The sequence below is a fragment of the Zerene cesonia genome, chromosome 5 (assembly GCF_012273895.1).
Source record: "Zerene cesonia ecotype Mississippi chromosome 5, Zerene_cesonia_1.1, whole genome shotgun sequence".
In the NCBI taxonomy this organism is placed as follows: domain Eukaryota; kingdom Metazoa; phylum Arthropoda; class Insecta; order Lepidoptera; family Pieridae; genus Zerene; species Zerene cesonia.
The window spans coordinates 1,063,310-1,081,579 of NC_052106.1; the positions used below are offsets into that span (position 1 = coordinate 1,063,310).

Genomic DNA, 18,270 nt, shown 5'->3' on the forward strand with positions numbered 1-18,270 from the left:
TTGCAATCGGTTCAGCAGTTTTTGCGTGAAAGAGCAACAAACACACGCACATCCTTACAAACTTTCGCATTTATAATATTAGTAGGAGTTGTCTTTTAAGGTTGATTTTTTATGTGAGAGATAAGGCAATGGATCAATATCGCCCTTATAAAATATCCACATTTAATTATTATCTCAACCTCTATCAATATTATAATTTAATAGTTATGTAAAAACACAAAGCAAGTCCGCTCGTCCTTGCTCTTCCCGAGCTGGCCCAGGATGAAAATAAAATATATATGTATACCTATGACACTAACAGATAACATGGCTTGATATATTTTGTACGTGTATACATACTGATTACTCATATAATGTATGTTTCACAGTAAAACAATAAGAGAAGTTGTGGAGAGATATCGAGTATGTAACAAACAAATAGAACCCGGCACTCGACTGTCAAGGAATATTCTGAAGCAATTGAAAATAGTGAAGAAGAGGGCAACTTTTATATGGCTAACACTCGTAATCAATGCTTATTTTTATTTAATTCTGCCATTTTTCTTACCGGGAAAGCAGTTTGCTGAAAATACACTTATAGTTTACGGTACGTATTTAAAATGTGTAACGTAAAACAATATATCAAGATAATGCTTCACTTAAAATTAGCTACATATATATACTATAAGTTCATTGTTATTTCTTCATAAGCAATAAACGCATTAAAAATACAGTCGAATTTAGAACCTTCCTTTGCATTCGGTCATGGAGAAGGTAATTTCAACGAATTAATTATTTGTTGCGTTCGAATAAAGATAACATTAAAAGTAAGTTTATAGGGGAAGAAATAATTTTTGACATATTTCAGGTCTAGAACCGATTACAGAATCACCCAACTATGAAATTGCGCAAGCTATGTACTGCTTGGCGATACCAACAGCGACGAACAGTCTCGCAAACTGTACAGCATTAATAATAATATTAATCGGTTACACTGAAGCGTCGCTCCTAGCACTAAGCAAAGAACTACTCAGCATGTGGAACGACGCAGAAACATATTACGAGGAAGGAGATCACACAAATTCCAAGTCGAAAATCATGAACGAGTTCGTAAATCGCCGCCTGATATTCATCATAAAACTGCACAACGAAAACATAATTCTCATAAAGCAGCTAGAGTACGTACTACGTGTGAGCATGGCGTTAGAATTTCTAGTACTAATGGCTGGTATGATCGCCGCGCTCTTGGGAGGCATCGAGAACACATATTTGGAGGTGCCGTTCGCTTTCGCGCAGCTTTTCATGAACTGCTATTTGGGGCAAAAGACAATTAACGCCAGCAACAGTTTCGAGACTGCAGTGTACGGTTGCAAGTGGGAAAACTTTGATAAGGCGAACATGAAAACCGTTCTCATCGTGCTGCAGAACTCTCAAAAGACATTGCAACTTTCCGCGGGAGGGGTCGCCATCTTGAGTTTCGAGTGCTTGATGTCGGTGGTTAAATCTTGCTATTCGTTTTACACGACGTTGCAATCAACGCTTAAATGAATTCAATCAGAATTTAGCTTACACGTAGATCAGTTTACACACATATCTACATACATATATTTTGCATCATTTCAAAATATTTTCTCCCAATAAAAATACGTAGATATTGTCTAGTTTCCGCTTTTCTTTTTCTGGTAAAATTAATAAGTGTCTAAAACCGTACAATATCTAGGTATTAATATAAAATATTACACTTATATATACGTTTTTTAGTTTCTTGCCGTCTATCCCTTCGTTTGTGACCTGTATCTCCTGCTTTGATAGTTTGTCATTTGAAATTTTCAGAAATGCCATATTTCTGTACCGGTTACAACTACAAATAATAAAAAAACGAGGTTAAGCAATGGTTCACACGATCATAAATTGGATGGGTGAGCAATTTTTTTTTTTGCGTTTGCTTTTAAGCTTTTTTAACGGAAACCCGTGCCACAAGTCCGCCTATCACTTGGCCGATTTTTTATCTCACAGTCTAGCCAAATTACCAAGCTACAATTTTCGTAGTCAAATTATCTTAAATATCTATAACTATTTAGCCCTTGTACAAGTAATTAATTTATACTGAAATTCTAAACTTCAATTGCTAGCAATTATTTTACAGTTATTACTACAGCGATCACTTACTTAATAACCTTTTAATTGATATAAATTGCTCACTTATAGGAATAGGTAATATCTAGAACAAATTAACAACGTTATCGAATACTGCTTCGATATTAATTTATATTCTGTTATATTAGGATTCATAATATAGCGATAATTAGTGAAAAAATATGGAGAGAGAAAAATATAAAAAACTAGCTGCGCCCCGCGGTTTCACCCGCGTAATTACTTATCCCATAGGAATATCGGGATAAAAAGTTGCCTATATGTTATTCTAGTTGTCCAGCTGTCTACGTACCAAATTTCATTGCAATCGGTTTATCAGTTTTTGCGTGAAAGAGCAACAAACACACACACATCCTTACAAACTTTCGCATTTATAATATTAGTAGGATATAGAAAAAATAGTGTGCCTGTTTTTAGCACAATTGCCTTAAAAAATTGGAGTAAATAATTAATATGTGATACCGGTTAATACCCATTTCACATGTATGTATGTATATGTGTATATGTATGTATACTGTTATGTAATTGTTAATTGTAGGGAGAACAAATAAATGATTTATCAAATTACATTATTAAAAATTTATTATCCCAGCATAGGTTGTTATTTATTATAATAAATGTCTTATAAAATAATGTGTTCTTTATCATCATGAGCCCATATTTATATGTTCCCACTGATAGGACACAGGTCCCTTATGAGGGGCCATGATCCACCACGCTGGCCAGGTACCGATTGACAGATATGATGTGGATATGCTGGTTTCCTCACCATATTTTCCTTCACCTTTAATATGTTCTTATTATTTAATTATTCAAGTTGAGAACTAAGTGTAATATAAACGTAGTTATTACAGAAGAACCTTTGAATATTAGAAGATACAGTATTTTTTAAGATAAAGTTCACTTTTTAGATGAGTAATGAAGTCGTTAATAAAAGTTCTTAATCTCCAAATCAATGTGCATCTCAGCCGCTAGTTCCTTATGCACGGTTACGTTAATGTAAATTCGTCCTTTTTGAAACGGGAAGCTTTTATATAAAGGACTACGTGGCGTCGTCATGTTCACAAGGTCGTATTTCCCCTGAAACAATATTTTGTTCCATAATAAAATTAATGGAACTATATACAATTGTTTCGGAAAATTCGCTTGCAAAATAGAAAGCTATAAAAGTATAATTTGAATCAAATTAAATCGTATTGTCCACCAAAATCGTTCCGTTGCGAAGTGAATGAAAGACAAACAAAGAAACACACTTTCACATTTATATTTAGATTTAGCTATACCATTTCTGTACAATAAACATTATTCATAAAGAGTTATCGCTACGTAAAGCACATACAAAACATCCAGAATGTTTTGCAGACCCCAAAACAAACATTGGCAATTTTATATAGTGATGGACCAATATAAGGTTCTAATTAGTTACATTTTTATTTAAAAATATTTTAAGGGGTAGCACACACGTAACCAGAAAAGTAAATTGCGACAATAAAATTAATTAAGTCAGATCATTAGCGTCATTAGATAGGTCTTTAAAGCTGAAACAGAGGGTCCTATGAAGGTATTTACTAAAATAAACAGCTATATGCGCATGTAATCTCGTAAAAATATCATATTGTATCATCTTTGACTATTCACGAAGTAAAAAAAATTGTGGTGCGTGGCCTATATCGAAGTCTCGGACGGAATGCTAGTAAGATTATTGGTAAGCATAATAATTAATTACAATATACCGGTGGATACGGGCAATGGGTGGAGTTAGTGAAGCGCTGGTCTGGTGGCAGCTGGTCCAGCATCCTCTGCAGAGCGTTCCTCATCGAGACACCGATCACGAAGTCATCTTTCTCCATGTCGCACATCTTCACGTGGGCTTCCACGAATGTGGGCTTGTAGCGGTTGGACAGAAACTCGTAGAAAAAGAAGTGGGCCTGTAAACAGATTGACTAGCTGACCCGGCAAACGCTGGTCTGCCTTACTCTTATCATTAAGGGGTATGAAAAATAGATGTTGGCCGATTCTCAGACATAGCCAATGTTTCATAAGAATCGGTCCAGCCGTTTCGGAGGAGTTTGGTAACTAAAATTGTGATACGGGAATTTTATGTATAAGTTTAAAAAAATCTGATTTTTTTTATGACAGGTTTATCGCAATTAAACATGAGATCTTAGTATCTTGATGAGAACTTTTCAATTCGATCCAAACTACAAATACTTGAATAATAAACATATTAATTACTTCTGGACTCTATCAAATACTATTTAGAATAAATTATTTAATATCTTAGAAAAAGCTTCGCTATCTTAACTATATGTCATACCAGGGGTGTAGCTACTGCCGTATCCCTACCACCACCTTTAAGGTGCTTTGATGAGCGATATTTCAGATACATTTTTATGTAGGGGCACTGTCATAAATTTTATACAGGGACTAAAGACACGCTACGCCAGTGCTCATACATACCACAACATTATTGTCTATCGTAAACAGCGTCTGAGCATGTATCTCCATATAGTATAAAGGGCTGCGGCGACTATACCTTCTAGCTGTTAGATTGAAATAGGCAAAATATTTTCGGTTTACGTATGTAACTATGGGTCTTTCAGCGCTCGGGTACACTTCCTGTGGGTAAAATCATTATACGTTAATTAAAATAGACATTGAACTTATATATAGGTAGATAGATATATTAGAAAATATTTTGACGTTTAGTAAACAACAATAACATCGCTATCTTAACTATTTTAAAAAAATGTGTGCACGTATCCTATCCTACTTCCTACTAATCCTACTAATATTATAAATGCGAAAGTTTGTAAGGATGTGTGTGTTTGTTGCTCTTTCACGAAAAACCACTGAACCGATTGCAATGGAATTTGCTACATAGACAGCTGGACAACTGGAATAACATATAGGCAACTTTTTATCCCGATATTCCTACGGGATACGGGCTTACGCGGGTGAAACCGCGGGGCGCAGCTAGTATACTATATGTGGTTGTCTGTATACGCATACGCAAACTTAATATGTATACGTAGTAAACTAAAAAAGAAATTTCTCATTTCAACCCGTGGCTTCAGCTGCGTGATGTAAGCAAATTCCAAAGGAAATGATATGTTTCACAGCGGTAAAAAGCAGCCGATGTCACTCTTTCGACTCCAAACTATCCACACACGACGTGAAAAAAAAACAATGAAGCACATTTTTTGACACAAAAATAAATACTTATAAGTAAAGATGTTTGAGAAAATCATTGCCGGCTTGTTATTTACATTTTAATATCCGATATTATAATAAAAAATAGATTTATACCCTGCACTCTATTGAATACAATATATTTATTACAATATAAACGAAATAAAAGTAAAAACACAATCTACACAGTTTTTGGAACATTTCGACAAACGCAGTGCTTGAAAACAATATACAAACAACATTAAAATGATATCAATGAAATAATTTAAACGCAATTATTTGAAGTAAATAAAGCCATTATCAATTACTATGTAACAGAGAATGTGGATGCTATCTATTTTATCCGACGTTACCAAAACGCCAAGGTTTTGAATTGGTACTGTTTCTTGTTTTTTTTTTTCTTAAAAATAAGTTTTTGTCAATCAAACAAATATTACTAATTTGTGCGTAAATTATAAAAAGAACTAAGATGTTTTTTAATTTGAAGTCACTATTGTTCGATTTTTAAAATAAAAAAGAAGCGGGAAATTCACTTTTGTTTTTTTTTTCATGCTGTCACATGTAAAGCGGGAAATGTCTAATTTAACTTATTGTTTTTTTTCTTTTTTTGATGCTGTCACATGTAAATAATATATCAGCTACTTTTAACCTAGGAATTAGCAACAATCAATATTAAAAAATATATTCTATGGGAACGCAATGTCACTGAATAATAAAATGACATAATAATAATTTACATCCGTTTACAAATAAATTGCTCTCGCTAATATCGATTTCGTTGCGGAGATTTATAGCGTGTTTGTTTTCATTATGATGACAAAAGACCCCATATTTTTTATAAAGATCGTAATAAAATATGTGAACTTTGGATGAGTATATACAGACAAATGATAACACAGACACTTTCTGTATATAAACGCTTATACAGTACGATAAAAATAAAATTTTAATCATGTAATTACTTTAATTTTACCGTCATTGTCATTTTAGTATAAAAATATCGTAATTCCATTATCATCATCATCATAATCAGCCCATACATGTTCTCATTGCTGGGACACAGGCCTCCTATGAGAGTTCAGGCCATAATCCACCACGCTGGCCAAGTACAGGTTGGCAAATGTCGCATGTCGTCGAACTTTTGATTCTTGGACATGCCGGTTTCCTCACGATGTTTTCCTTCACCGTTTTAAGCAGTGTAACATCAAAATATTCACATCTGCAGATAAATTGAAATATCAATTAATTTCTTACACGCTCGCCCGGTCTCGAACCCTGACTTATCGATTTTGAAATCCGAGGTTCTCACCACTGAGCCACCACTGCTTTTCCACTTGGGTTGACTCGGGATAAAAACAAAATAAAATATAACTAATAACACTCGCACATAACGTGACATTGTATTGCTGAAAGATTTATTAAAATCGGTTCAGTACTTCCAGAGATAACTACAAAGTTAGAAACAAATTTACAAACATAGGTAACATTTTAATATAGGTATAATTCCGAGCAATGCACAAGCATATTTCATATTATATCATTGTCTCTGTTTGTTTGTCATCTGTAATAACCGACATCTCCACAAATATTTACTTGAACGAGAACCTTTTATAGGTATAACAGAGTTATTCATCAGTAAAGGATTACTATTCCTTGATATATAGATTAATTTAACAGAGAGGCTACTAGTATATTTTATTATGAAAGTTTGAACATTTGAAAACATAGCAAATCAATAAGTTCATATTGATAAAAATAGAGATCGCATTTTTTTGAAATATTTGCAGACTTTATGTTACGGTAACATTTTTATTTCTTTTAAAATGTATGAAGTAGTTTGCAGATTTGTGTGCTTTTTTTATTACCTGCTACTTTGGTCTAGTGGTAGCTTTAAATATTAAATTAAAAAACTGTTATTTTTATTTATCTTCTACCATGTGTTTATTATCTCATAAGTTTTTACAAGTTGAGTCCATTTTTATGAATCTTTTTTTTATTTGTAACTTCCATATGGTCCCATTAAAATTAGGTCTAGTTTAGAAAAATTGAAAGTAGTCAAGTTTTTTAAAGTACGTAATAATCAAACGGAGCTCGAACTCTACGATCACAGAAACATAAAAACAAAACCAGATATAATACAGTTATAACTATTGATATTTCATTCGTTACATTTTACGACGCTATGAATAAAACATTGCCCAGAATTAAGGGGACGATAAAATAAACAAAACACTTTCATTTCACAACTGACAACATTGTTTCAAATCATTCAACAACACAGGAAAATGCGATCGCTTTGAGATTTACGTGTGAAATATGTGAAATATTTTACATATCTACGGATATGAATTCTCATTGTTCAAATAACAATGAAAATTGTTAAACCATCTACAAAAAGTTGATAGTTCCTAAAAAAAAATATTTAGCAGGGCTCATATTATGTAATGCAATATTTTAAAATACTAATATCTGTGACAAAGCTGTTGTGCATTATTACTTCGAAAAAAAGGACTAAAATATGAGTACGTAACATACGAAATAGAAAAGGTTCTTATTGTTTTGGTTCGTTCTGGATTCACTCAAAGTTCAAAATATATAGCCTATAGTACTCGGGCATCACAGACATATCCAACGATAAAATAATTTTGAAATCTGCCGTGTAGTGCGCTCGTTTTAAAATCAAACATGGAAAACTCATCACCTAAATAGTGCTATTGGTAACATAAATTGCTAAGAAATTACCGATAGGATTGATAGACATTCTTTTCTACTGCCTTACATCAAGCTTTTGTTTCATTTCCTTTTAATTAATCATACAAATCTACTTGTACGATGAATATGGTATGTTTCTATTTCTTCTGTAATTATGGTTATAGTGATGTTATAGTGATTATGATGATTATCATTATAGAAAGGTACTTTTTCAATTAACAAAACCACAATGTATATACAAAAGATAGTTAATAAGAATTTCACGTTTGAATTTTAATTAAATAGTTACTTCTTATATACATAACACATATAAAGATTAGAACAGCTAATACAAAAGTAAATCTATATTTACCAAAAACGAAAAAATTATCCGTTCAGAACAGATAAATAACGTATTATTTTGTCTCAACGATATTGGATTTGGTATGAGCTTTACACCTCCACGATCTGTGAATCCGATTGTGTTTTTGTTTTATACGTAAATCGTTTTTCTACGAAGTATGTCTTGGTATTTTTTTAAATTACCTCTTTCCATAACTCACACTGTGATCTAGGTAGCTATATCGAGATTCCAAGTTCTATAATAATTTATCTTAAAACAATAACTTACTAGCTCTGTCTAGCTAATGCATTTTTTTGTAGACGGACAGCATTTTCATTTTTTTTTAATTCACTATAAGCTATAAGTCAAACTGACAGAACAGACAGAGATTCAAATGACACTTTTAGTGATTATGATTTAGTCGCAACTTCCATTAAAGTTACATAATTCAACATGGGTTCACACATCATTCCTTCAGTATAGTTAATTATCTCGCGCTCAATGCACTAACTCAGACGTAGACGATGCAATATATAATGCAAATTCTAGTAAATACTTAGTCTGGAATCGGGTTGACTTCCATTAACCAACATTCAGTCGAATCACAGGCGTACGGTTGAATTTGTTATTCAAATTCCGCGCTCGTGTAGCTGTCAGACACATAGGGGAAATCTTTTTATTGTACACGCCTCTGTATTGCTATACGATATATATTATGTAGTATGATCACTTACTTTATGAGTTACTTACGTTTTCAATCGTAAAAGTTAAAGTGTATTAATAACGATCAATAAATAAAAAAATATCGAATGACATACGATTTTTTTAATGAAATATCATGATTCTAATTAAGGTAGGTACTTATGTCAAAAATTTATACAAATTTATTATTTAAATCATAAAAAATATAAATTAACATTATATATTAATACGTCACTATTGTCATTAATCATTACGATAGTAAAGGGTGTGCAAAAAATAGCAAAAAATTGGTACAAACAATCGGCCAGACTTAGTCCATCTTATTATATTTTAATATGTAATACCTTTATGCTAATCCTTCATAATTTATCCGCGTGTGATATAATTACATAATAAAAATAATTATATAACATACATACATACTAACATATTTATTTGCTTTGATGTCTAATATATAGAGCAAACAAACAATAAATCCTCCAATACTTCACATAATATCACTAAATAGTATAAAACAATGTCATTTTCCCTGACCCTATTAGGGACATAGGGACGGGACATGTATGCTTAAATCTTTAAAGCTACGCAACGGATTTTAATGGGGTTTTTTTTTTAATGGATAGAGTGATTCAAGAGGAAAGTTCATGTGTGTAATAACATCTATTAAACTTCTCAGAATTTAACGCGTGCGAAGCCGCGGGCGAAAGCTAGTTGTATAATAAATGAGAGTTCCTTTGTCCTGCCTTTACGGCGCAGCATGAAACTTTAACGTGAGTTTTTATATAAACTCTATAGAGTTAACTGAGAATGACGTTGGCCGATGTTATCGTGGTATTGTAAAAAGTACTTAGCAGAAACAAAAACATTGTTCTACCTAGATTTTCCACATCTGCTGTGTATTACAAGAAAATTCAACGCCAATGGACATTTTTACGATAATTTTAAGTAGGCAGTTGGAAATGTAACGAGGCAGCGACATCTGTTGGATATTATCGTTCTGTTTAATGAGTTCCCGGAAAACTGCGCTAGATAGGATTAACGTGAAAAGAAAATTAATTTAATAATTTGATAATTGATGTTCGCAGCTGCTATTGTATATTACGCAATTATTGTATTTTATTTTTGCTACGGTGATGTAAAGAGGAAAACACGATATATGCAATATTTTAAAAACAGAACACAAAAACAGAAATTGTGAATTTTTCGAAGAATTCTAACTGAACTAATTAATGGAATATTTGTTATTGAGTTATTTAAACTTACTTTAAGGAATAGACGCGTCATTGTTAAATTACTATGACTATCAAAATCATACCTCGAAACCACTCGAAACGAATACCAGCGTTATATTTTCCTTTCTTTCTTCAAAAATTGTTATCATATTCTCACTGTACATAGTACTTAGCCATGCTGGAAACACCTAGATACTCATTATTTGTATCCTGCGATCCGTAAATCGTACTCGAGAGGCAGATGTTGCGAACGCTTTTACAATTTTCATGTAAAATATATTTTTAAACATTTCTGAGTTTTACATAATGAGAAAGAAATAAATGATGTCTTTTTTTATTGTATAAAAGGCTTGCTTTCCTTTAATGCAAATAACTAACTTGAATCATGCTAAATTTTGTTTTAGTCATTGTTTGAACATAGAAAAAGTGTGTTCAGTGGCATTGCATAAGCTTTATTTATGGATAAGTTTAAATTAAAAATTATGTTTAAACTAAAGTGTGTTTTATAAAAGTAGGGTTTTTTAGTGTTTATACAAGACTTTTGACTTTTGAAAAGGCGATCAGGATTGTAGCTACGCTTGTCGTAAAGCATTTGATACCAACTGATAAACAATATAAACACAAAAGACCGGTTTAAAATCAATTGATTTGAAAAATTTCATTTTAAAAAAAGAATGTTCCATTAAACTAAATAAGTTCCTAAAATATGTAATTAAATTTAATATTTTATTAGATATTAAAGATAATTTAAATACATTGAAGGTTTACAACACGCGCCAACCCGTCAGTTTGTAGCAGCGTGGTAACTATACACATTGTACTATCAAAAAGCTAGGGACGAGGAACTGTGGCGATGCCAAAGGCTTGTGTGAATGCCACGTATTTCTTTTATGTACGTGCACGAACTATTTGTCTATGCGAATACTGGATTTTATATAATACATACTGAAATATGTTGGATTTAAATTTTACAGTATAATTAAAATGCTCGCTTTGTCTTACGAGTCTTTTTTGAAATGACTTTAACTTCACTAACTTAAACTTTTCTCAGACGTACCTAAAATTTTGGCTTTTATTTACCGTGACCGCAATTTATTCAGATGTTATTCTTCATTTTTATCGCATACGTTGTACAATATTTTACTACCATATAACAATCTATAATGAATGTCAACAATGAGAGAATGAGTCGAATCTTTATTAGGCTGTTTGTAAATCGGGTATTAAAATAAATGCCGGAGAAAGATAAGAACTGAATACAACTGAAACTGAATACATCTTCAAGTTGTGTTGCGCGGATTTTCGCCGCATGGGACCGACCGGTCCCTTCTTAGCTTCTCTACCCTAATGAAGTGCAACCCTTGACTTTTCTGTGCGTCTGTCTGTCCATCCGTGTACCACTAGACTGAAAAGCAACATTTATGCGCGCTAATTCGAGTAACAAAGTGTTATTGCATTTTCCGAATTAATAAATTAGCCCGCCGTCCCCTACGCCGTCGTATGCCTCCTGGAGCCGGGTGCCTCCCCCCATGCTACGCCGCTGATGACTTCGCAGTTGAAACTATCATAGCTTGGGTTAAATTAACGGATACGCTCATCTTCATTTTATAACTAAAATTTCTGTCGAACTGTGATCAATTTTGCAATAATTTAAAACGAAAATACATAATAAACAATATGTAGACAAATAAACTTTTGCGAACATGTTATAGTAGGTAAAAATTTGAGATTTCGCGTATCTAAATAATGTCTACAAGACAAGTCGTAAAAATTAATACTCAGATAATATATAGAGCTTCAAATTGTTACCTACATGTCTACATTTCATCTCTTGAGTTATCGACATTTCTAACCCTTATTACCCGTAATTGCTTGAAGATCTGATCCTGCATCTAACATTTGCTATTTTAACAATGTTGCCGAAACCTATCAACTAAATCCCGACTTTATATATGATATTACTTTACGTATTTGACAATAAATGTATATTTATTTATTTTTCACTCTTGCAACGTCGGAGGAAGTGCTCGAATAAATAAAATGAACTGACTTTATTTGCAGCGAACACAATGTTTTATTAAAAGCACGAAACTCTCTGTTTCTATTGAGTTCAAATTAAATCAAATGCAATAACAAACATACCTATATGACATTGGACCTGATACAAATAAAATCTTATTTTTGAAGTGAATCAAATACAATTTTATGTTATTTGTAGTTTGGTCATCCGTCCCCAAATCTATGTTTTTCGATATTTGTTTTATGGCAACTCAATAAATAACTATCAAAGCTGCGTTTGACGGCGGCACGCCACAGCTGATGATAAATGTTACGAATCTTCGACCTGGCACTTATATTTTTTTTTGCCTCAAGAAACCTATAGGTCATTCATATTATTTTTACATTGTTAAAGATATATTTCTTCGTTCATTCATTCATTTTCTATACAATAAAAATGTTTAGAAATAGGTTTAGTTATGGGCGTTTTAATGCGGAGTGGGGTTCAGACTTCAGTGTGTTCAAACTCCCGAACTCCCCTCTGAATTAATTTGATAAAAATGTTTAAAAAAACATAGTTTTATATACTTTTGGCCATTCTACTGCTATGAAAAGTCCAGCAGTGCCGCCCATAAACACTGTAACACCAGTAGTATTTCAAGTGCAGTGCGTCGGTAATGACTTCTTATATCAGATGGCCCACCCAAGGGCGTCGCCAGCCGATGGCGCGGGGGGGGGGGGGGGGGGGGGGGGCAAGTTGACTTTACATACTACAATTCATACTTTTCTCATTCTCTATGAATGAGAATTGTAGGTATTCTGTGACAGTACAGAGCACGAACTCTTGACTATGCAATAAAAAACATGTAAATAAGCTATAATAACATTTATTAGCAAAATAAAATAAAAAGGAGTTTGAATTTGACTAAGTGTACAGCGTACAGCGTATTTTTTTAAATTATCAATCAGATTTTTGTATTTAAGAGTGGAATTGGTGAATTCATTCGAGTTTCGACGCACGGGAATGATTGTTGAAGTCTTGAACTTCAAGCAAATTAACTCAAATACTTAAGACTTTGGTTGCATTATATTTGGCAACTTTTTTAGAATCTCCAGGGGGGGGCAGCTGCTCCTCCCTGCCCCCCCTTGGCGATGCCCTTGGGCCCACCTGCTACATTGCTTGCTCTTGCAAATGTTCTTCTTGTAAGAATAGACGGTATCTTCTCTTGATGATATTGACGTTTAGGTATTATCCTAATAACTATTTTACAAAAATATGTCGAATAAAATACAATGAAAAAGCTGTTGTGACGTGAAATTAAACATTTTCAGCTTTTTAATATTAATATCGCTACATAGTATAAAACAAATACTCTTTCCTGTCCCTATGTCCCTATGTCCCTATGTCCCTATGTTTGTTTAAATCTTTAAAACGACGCAACTTGATGAGGTATTTTTTTAATAGATAGAGTAATTCAAGAGGAAGGTTTATATGTACAATAAAATCTATGAAACTACTCCAAATTTAACGCGTGCGGAGCCGCCGGCAAAAGCTAGTGTTTTTATATTGTCTCTGAATCGCAGAGGTGTTCCAAAGCTCATAATATTAAAATTAAACCTTTATTAACTCCACAAAGTCTAATATTTTAATTCAGGGAAAGTTATCCAACGAACCGGAGAATTATGAAACACGTATGTGCCCAGTTATAACAAACTGTAAACTTCCTTCGTTGCCCTTAACTTTTCAGATTAAAATTTTACTGTTTTAAGCATAATTTTCAAACCATTAATATATTGTAATTTATATAGTGTATATTGATGATTTTAAAATACGTTTACAAAATCAGCGTATTATGAGTTTCTTTGTGTATAGTTGTTATATTCAAAGAAACTCATAGTTTTTAAACGCGTATTGAGAAATATAAGTCCCATCGGTGGTACACCTTGATTATATGGCAATGAACTGATATGTAGCGGACCATCTCGCCATCACCCACAAGAAAAAACATATTACGTTTACAACCGTTTATATGATTTGAAATTGTACAGGATGCAGGTGTTGATAACTTTCTTCTCCTTTATTATAATTTAACATGTCTTATGTTATTTGTGTGATACGATTTTTGTGCTAGGATATAGTTAGGAGACTAGAGAGTGACATTGCTAGCTACTTTCAACGGCTGTGTAACTCATTTCCATGAGAACTTCCGTTCCGATATGGAAAATCTTATATTATGTGCTACTGCTAATCTTTTAAGTAGTGCTGTCTAAGTAGTAAGTTATTATTATTATATTAGTTAAGTAAGTTTGTTTAAACAGTAGCTGTAAAATTTATTAATTTATTATAATCATGATGTTATAATGATTGAGTTAGGTACTTGAGTATATTTACTGTAAGTACTTTTTATAGAGAAGTGACTTGAATAACGTAATTATATATTTTTGATTTCAACAAAAAATGCTTGATGCATTCTGAATAACAAGATTATTAAATTAACTTTCAGTGAGCTCAAGTGATAAAAATCATTCGGGTGCAAGTATCATGCATACTAAAATTTTCAGTGTCATTCAACGCAATATCAACTACGTTATATTTATTTATTTATTTATTCCCATTGTACAAAGAATACAAAATACTATATCATAATTATTGTGACAAACATTGGGCCTTACGGCTATAAGCCATTTATTTCAGGCAACCGACGGGTAAAGGATAAAATTATCCTATATAATCAATAGATATATACAAATACATAGGCACATACTTACTATATAAAATATACATATAGAATAACAATAAACATATACTTATACATATTATATACATACATATTTATATGCATATACGTATATGTACACACATAAACACAAGAATATAAAAAGCACTTGACGATCGAAAAGAAAACAGTTAGAGCGAAAGGTAATATAATATTAGAGGTATAAGGTAATAAAATAATGTTCTTTTAGCATCTTTTTGAATAAGGATATAGTTTGAGCACATCGAATTCTCTCGGGTTATACTTTTTGAAGCCTACATTCTTGAAATGATTTCAAGAGAGTTCAGGTTAAATTGCGTCCCATACCTACTGCTGCCGTATCCCACTAATACTATAAATGCCATAGTTTGTGAGGATGAATGTATGTGTATGTGTATGTATGTTTGTTACTCTTTCACGCAAAGACTATTGCTATTGAACAGATTGCAATGAAATTTGGTACGTAGATAATTGGACAAGTGGACAACACGTAGGTTATCGAGTGTGAAACCGCGGGGCGCAGCTAGTACAACATAAGTATCGCATCTTTCAGTAGGGATGTTCGCTATCAGGGACCTTCATTTTATTTAAGAATGCTGTGACACTATTATTTGAAGATCTTTGAAGGCAAAAATTATCAAACAATTAATTAACAATAAAATAAATATTCGTGTTTCGTTTTCATATTTAAACGATCAAAAACAAGGATGTAAAAATTATTTTAAATACACATCATAAAAAAAATAGTCGGCAATGACAAATTAATAAATGAAATCATATTTAAAAAAAAATTAAAATGTCTTAAATTAAGAGGTCTATAAGCTCAGCTTCTACTTGACATTTCCTACAAAAAAAAAATACCTGATGTCAAAACATTGTCGAAATTTAATGTCAACTGTCATATTTGTCTATATTTAGGAAATTTGATTTACCTGAACGTCTACTTATCTATCGCCGATGTCTTTATTTTGTTTTCCAAAAAGCCAAATAATTTTGTAGTTATTTGACAACAATGCGTTGGAGTGAAAATGCTACTTTGGATTTTGTTAAAATATACCTTAAACACGAATTTCTTTGGAACAACAACCACCCAGATTATAAACTGAGACATAGAAGGGATAAAGCATATCGGGATATTTCGTCAGAATTTAAATCATGCACCAATTTATCTCTCACAGTCCCCGAGGTTAAGATGAAAATTAAGAATTTAAGATCAACATACATGCAAGAAGTATACAAAGTATTAAAAAAATCTAGTCCCGATTGGATGTACAGACCTTCACTAGTTTGGTTTGAGGATATGGATCGATGTCTAAAAAACACTTCTGTGCGGCGATATACATCTAGTGTAAGTAACCTTGTGTGTATTTCATTAATGAACATTCGTTTGGCTCACGCTGTAGTAAAGAAAGTCAACTATAAGTAATCGGGATATGGTAACTGTCATTTTTGTTTTTTATTTAGTGACAACTAAAATTACAATAGATTTATAATAATTATAAAACATTAATATCAACAAAATTTAGGCTTGTTATTATTCAATATGAAATCTTACTCTTATTTAATGTATTATTAATATGTAATCATCCTGATTTACAGATACCAGAAGCCCCAGAAGTAGATTCATCTTGCCAAATCTGGGTAAACCAAATTGAGACGAGTTTGAAGGAAGAGGTTGATCCAGATCCTCTTATACCACACTCTGATGAAAACTGTGACTCACCAAAACCAGCCAATTCAAATGAAATCAAAGATGAGTCAGAATCATCAACGCCTTGTAAGAAATTAAAAAAGAAAAAGTTTAAACATAAATCATACAATTCAGAATCTCATGCAATAACAGATAAGGAAGATGAGTTTGATATATTTGGGAAATATATAGCCTCTCAACTCAGAAGTATGCACTTGCAGAAAGCTCTAAGACTGCAGTTGGAGATACATGGGCTGGTAAATGAAGCGAGAGTGTCGGAGATTAATGACAATTGTTAGTTTTCTCAAGCTCATTAATAAAAATGTTTAGGAAGCAGACAAAAATAAGATACCATTAGCGTTACTGTGAATTCTTGAAGTAGTACTCATCCCACACACGACACTGGTATGAAGACAGAAAAAAGACAAGTATACAGGGCATCAAGTTCTATCACTTACCCAAACTACAATAAAAATTGCTTTAAGATAGCACAGTAACCTCTAGAACCTTTGGAAAGGAACATAGTGCAGATTTATTTTTATACTATGCCTTTTTTCTACAAAAGCACACATTCTTTGACCTGCTGACATGAATGCAGAATTTCAATAATATTTGTTGGTCTCCCATTGGTTGAATGTTAACCTCTTTGTTAAAAAAAGCATTTTTGGATGTATCATTATATGTTATATAAAAAGCAATATAATAGCCAAATTATTTAATGAACTAGTATTGTTAAAATAATTTATTAATCTAGAAATATTCACTATAATTTAAGTATACATGTAATTATTATAGCATTTTTAAGTTGTAGTTAAGTTTTACTTTTGTAAATTGTTGTGAATATAAATCATATTGAATATAATTTATCTTCAAAGTATTGTATGTGATTTGTTTACTATAATTTTTTATATAGGTATGGTTAATACCTAAAATACTTATAAAACAAAAAATTATTTCCATCATTGGGAGATAGTGTTTTAGTGTTCATTTTAGATTTATAGATCCACTAGATGGACTATCTAACACTGCAAGAATTGTTCAAATCGGACCAGATGTTCCTGAGATTAGTGCGTTCAAAGAAACAAACTCTTCAGCTTTATAATATTAGCATAAATCTTTATAAATAGCAACGTAAATTTTATTATCAAAAAATCATTAGATTTCGCTTATTATATAATAATTAAGAGCTTACTAACTTAATTATAAAAACTGATTAAAGTTACCCACTTATATTATAAATGCGAAAATAAGTCTCTTCACACTTACACTGCTGAACCCATTTGGATGAAATTTGAGAAGAGAGGATAGCGGGAACCATGCGGATTTTCCAAGGTTAATAAATTAGTTTAAAAAATAGTATATAAATTTATTATGATATTTCCTGTGTTTGATTCTACGGGAGTATTATACAATTAGAAATTTAAGATTTCAAACGTCGTCTTACATAATATAATAAACAAACCACGGTTAAAATCGGTTAAAAAATCATTAATTTCTAAGAGTAATTTTTAAATATTTCTGCTGCAATCTGTC

General features: G+C 32.1%; 3 protein-coding genes across 3 annotated transcripts in view; 2 read left to right on the plus strand and 1 right to left on the minus strand.

The window, feature by feature from the left end:
* LOC119840151 overlaps window positions 1-1,703 on the plus strand; it is a 4,540-nt gene extending 2,837 nt beyond the window's left edge. Inside the window, exons 3-4 of the mRNA XM_038366664.1 lie at window positions 369-586; window positions 848-1,703. Of these exons, the coding sequence (XP_038222592.1) occupies window positions 369-586; window positions 848-1,527 (898 nt within the window). The 3' untranslated portion in view covers window positions 1,528-1,703. The remainder of the gene's footprint in view (window positions 1-368; window positions 587-847) is intronic.
* A 1,157-nt stretch (window positions 1,704-2,860) lies between these two features.
* Window positions 2,861-4,737, minus strand: LOC119840036. Its single transcript, XM_038366530.1, has 3 exons — window positions 4,594-4,737; window positions 3,867-4,061; window positions 2,861-3,213 (listed from the first exon to the last, which is right to left on the minus strand). Exons 1-3 carry the CDS (start codon window positions 4,639-4,641, stop codon window positions 3,061-3,063), a joined length of 396 nt encoding a protein of 131 aa, XP_038222458.1. The 5' UTR covers window positions 4,642-4,737; the 3' UTR covers window positions 2,861-3,060.
* An 11,215-nt stretch (window positions 4,738-15,952) lies between these two features.
* Window positions 15,953-17,170, plus strand: LOC119839947. Its single transcript, XM_038366403.1, has 2 exons — window positions 15,953-16,395; window positions 16,647-17,170. The coding sequence occupies exons 1-2, from the start codon at window positions 16,060-16,062 to the stop codon at window positions 17,034-17,036; spliced, it is 726 nt and encodes a 241-aa protein (XP_038222331.1). The 5' UTR covers window positions 15,953-16,059; the 3' UTR covers window positions 17,037-17,170.
* The last annotated feature ends 1,100 nt before the right edge of the window (window positions 17,171-18,270 follow it).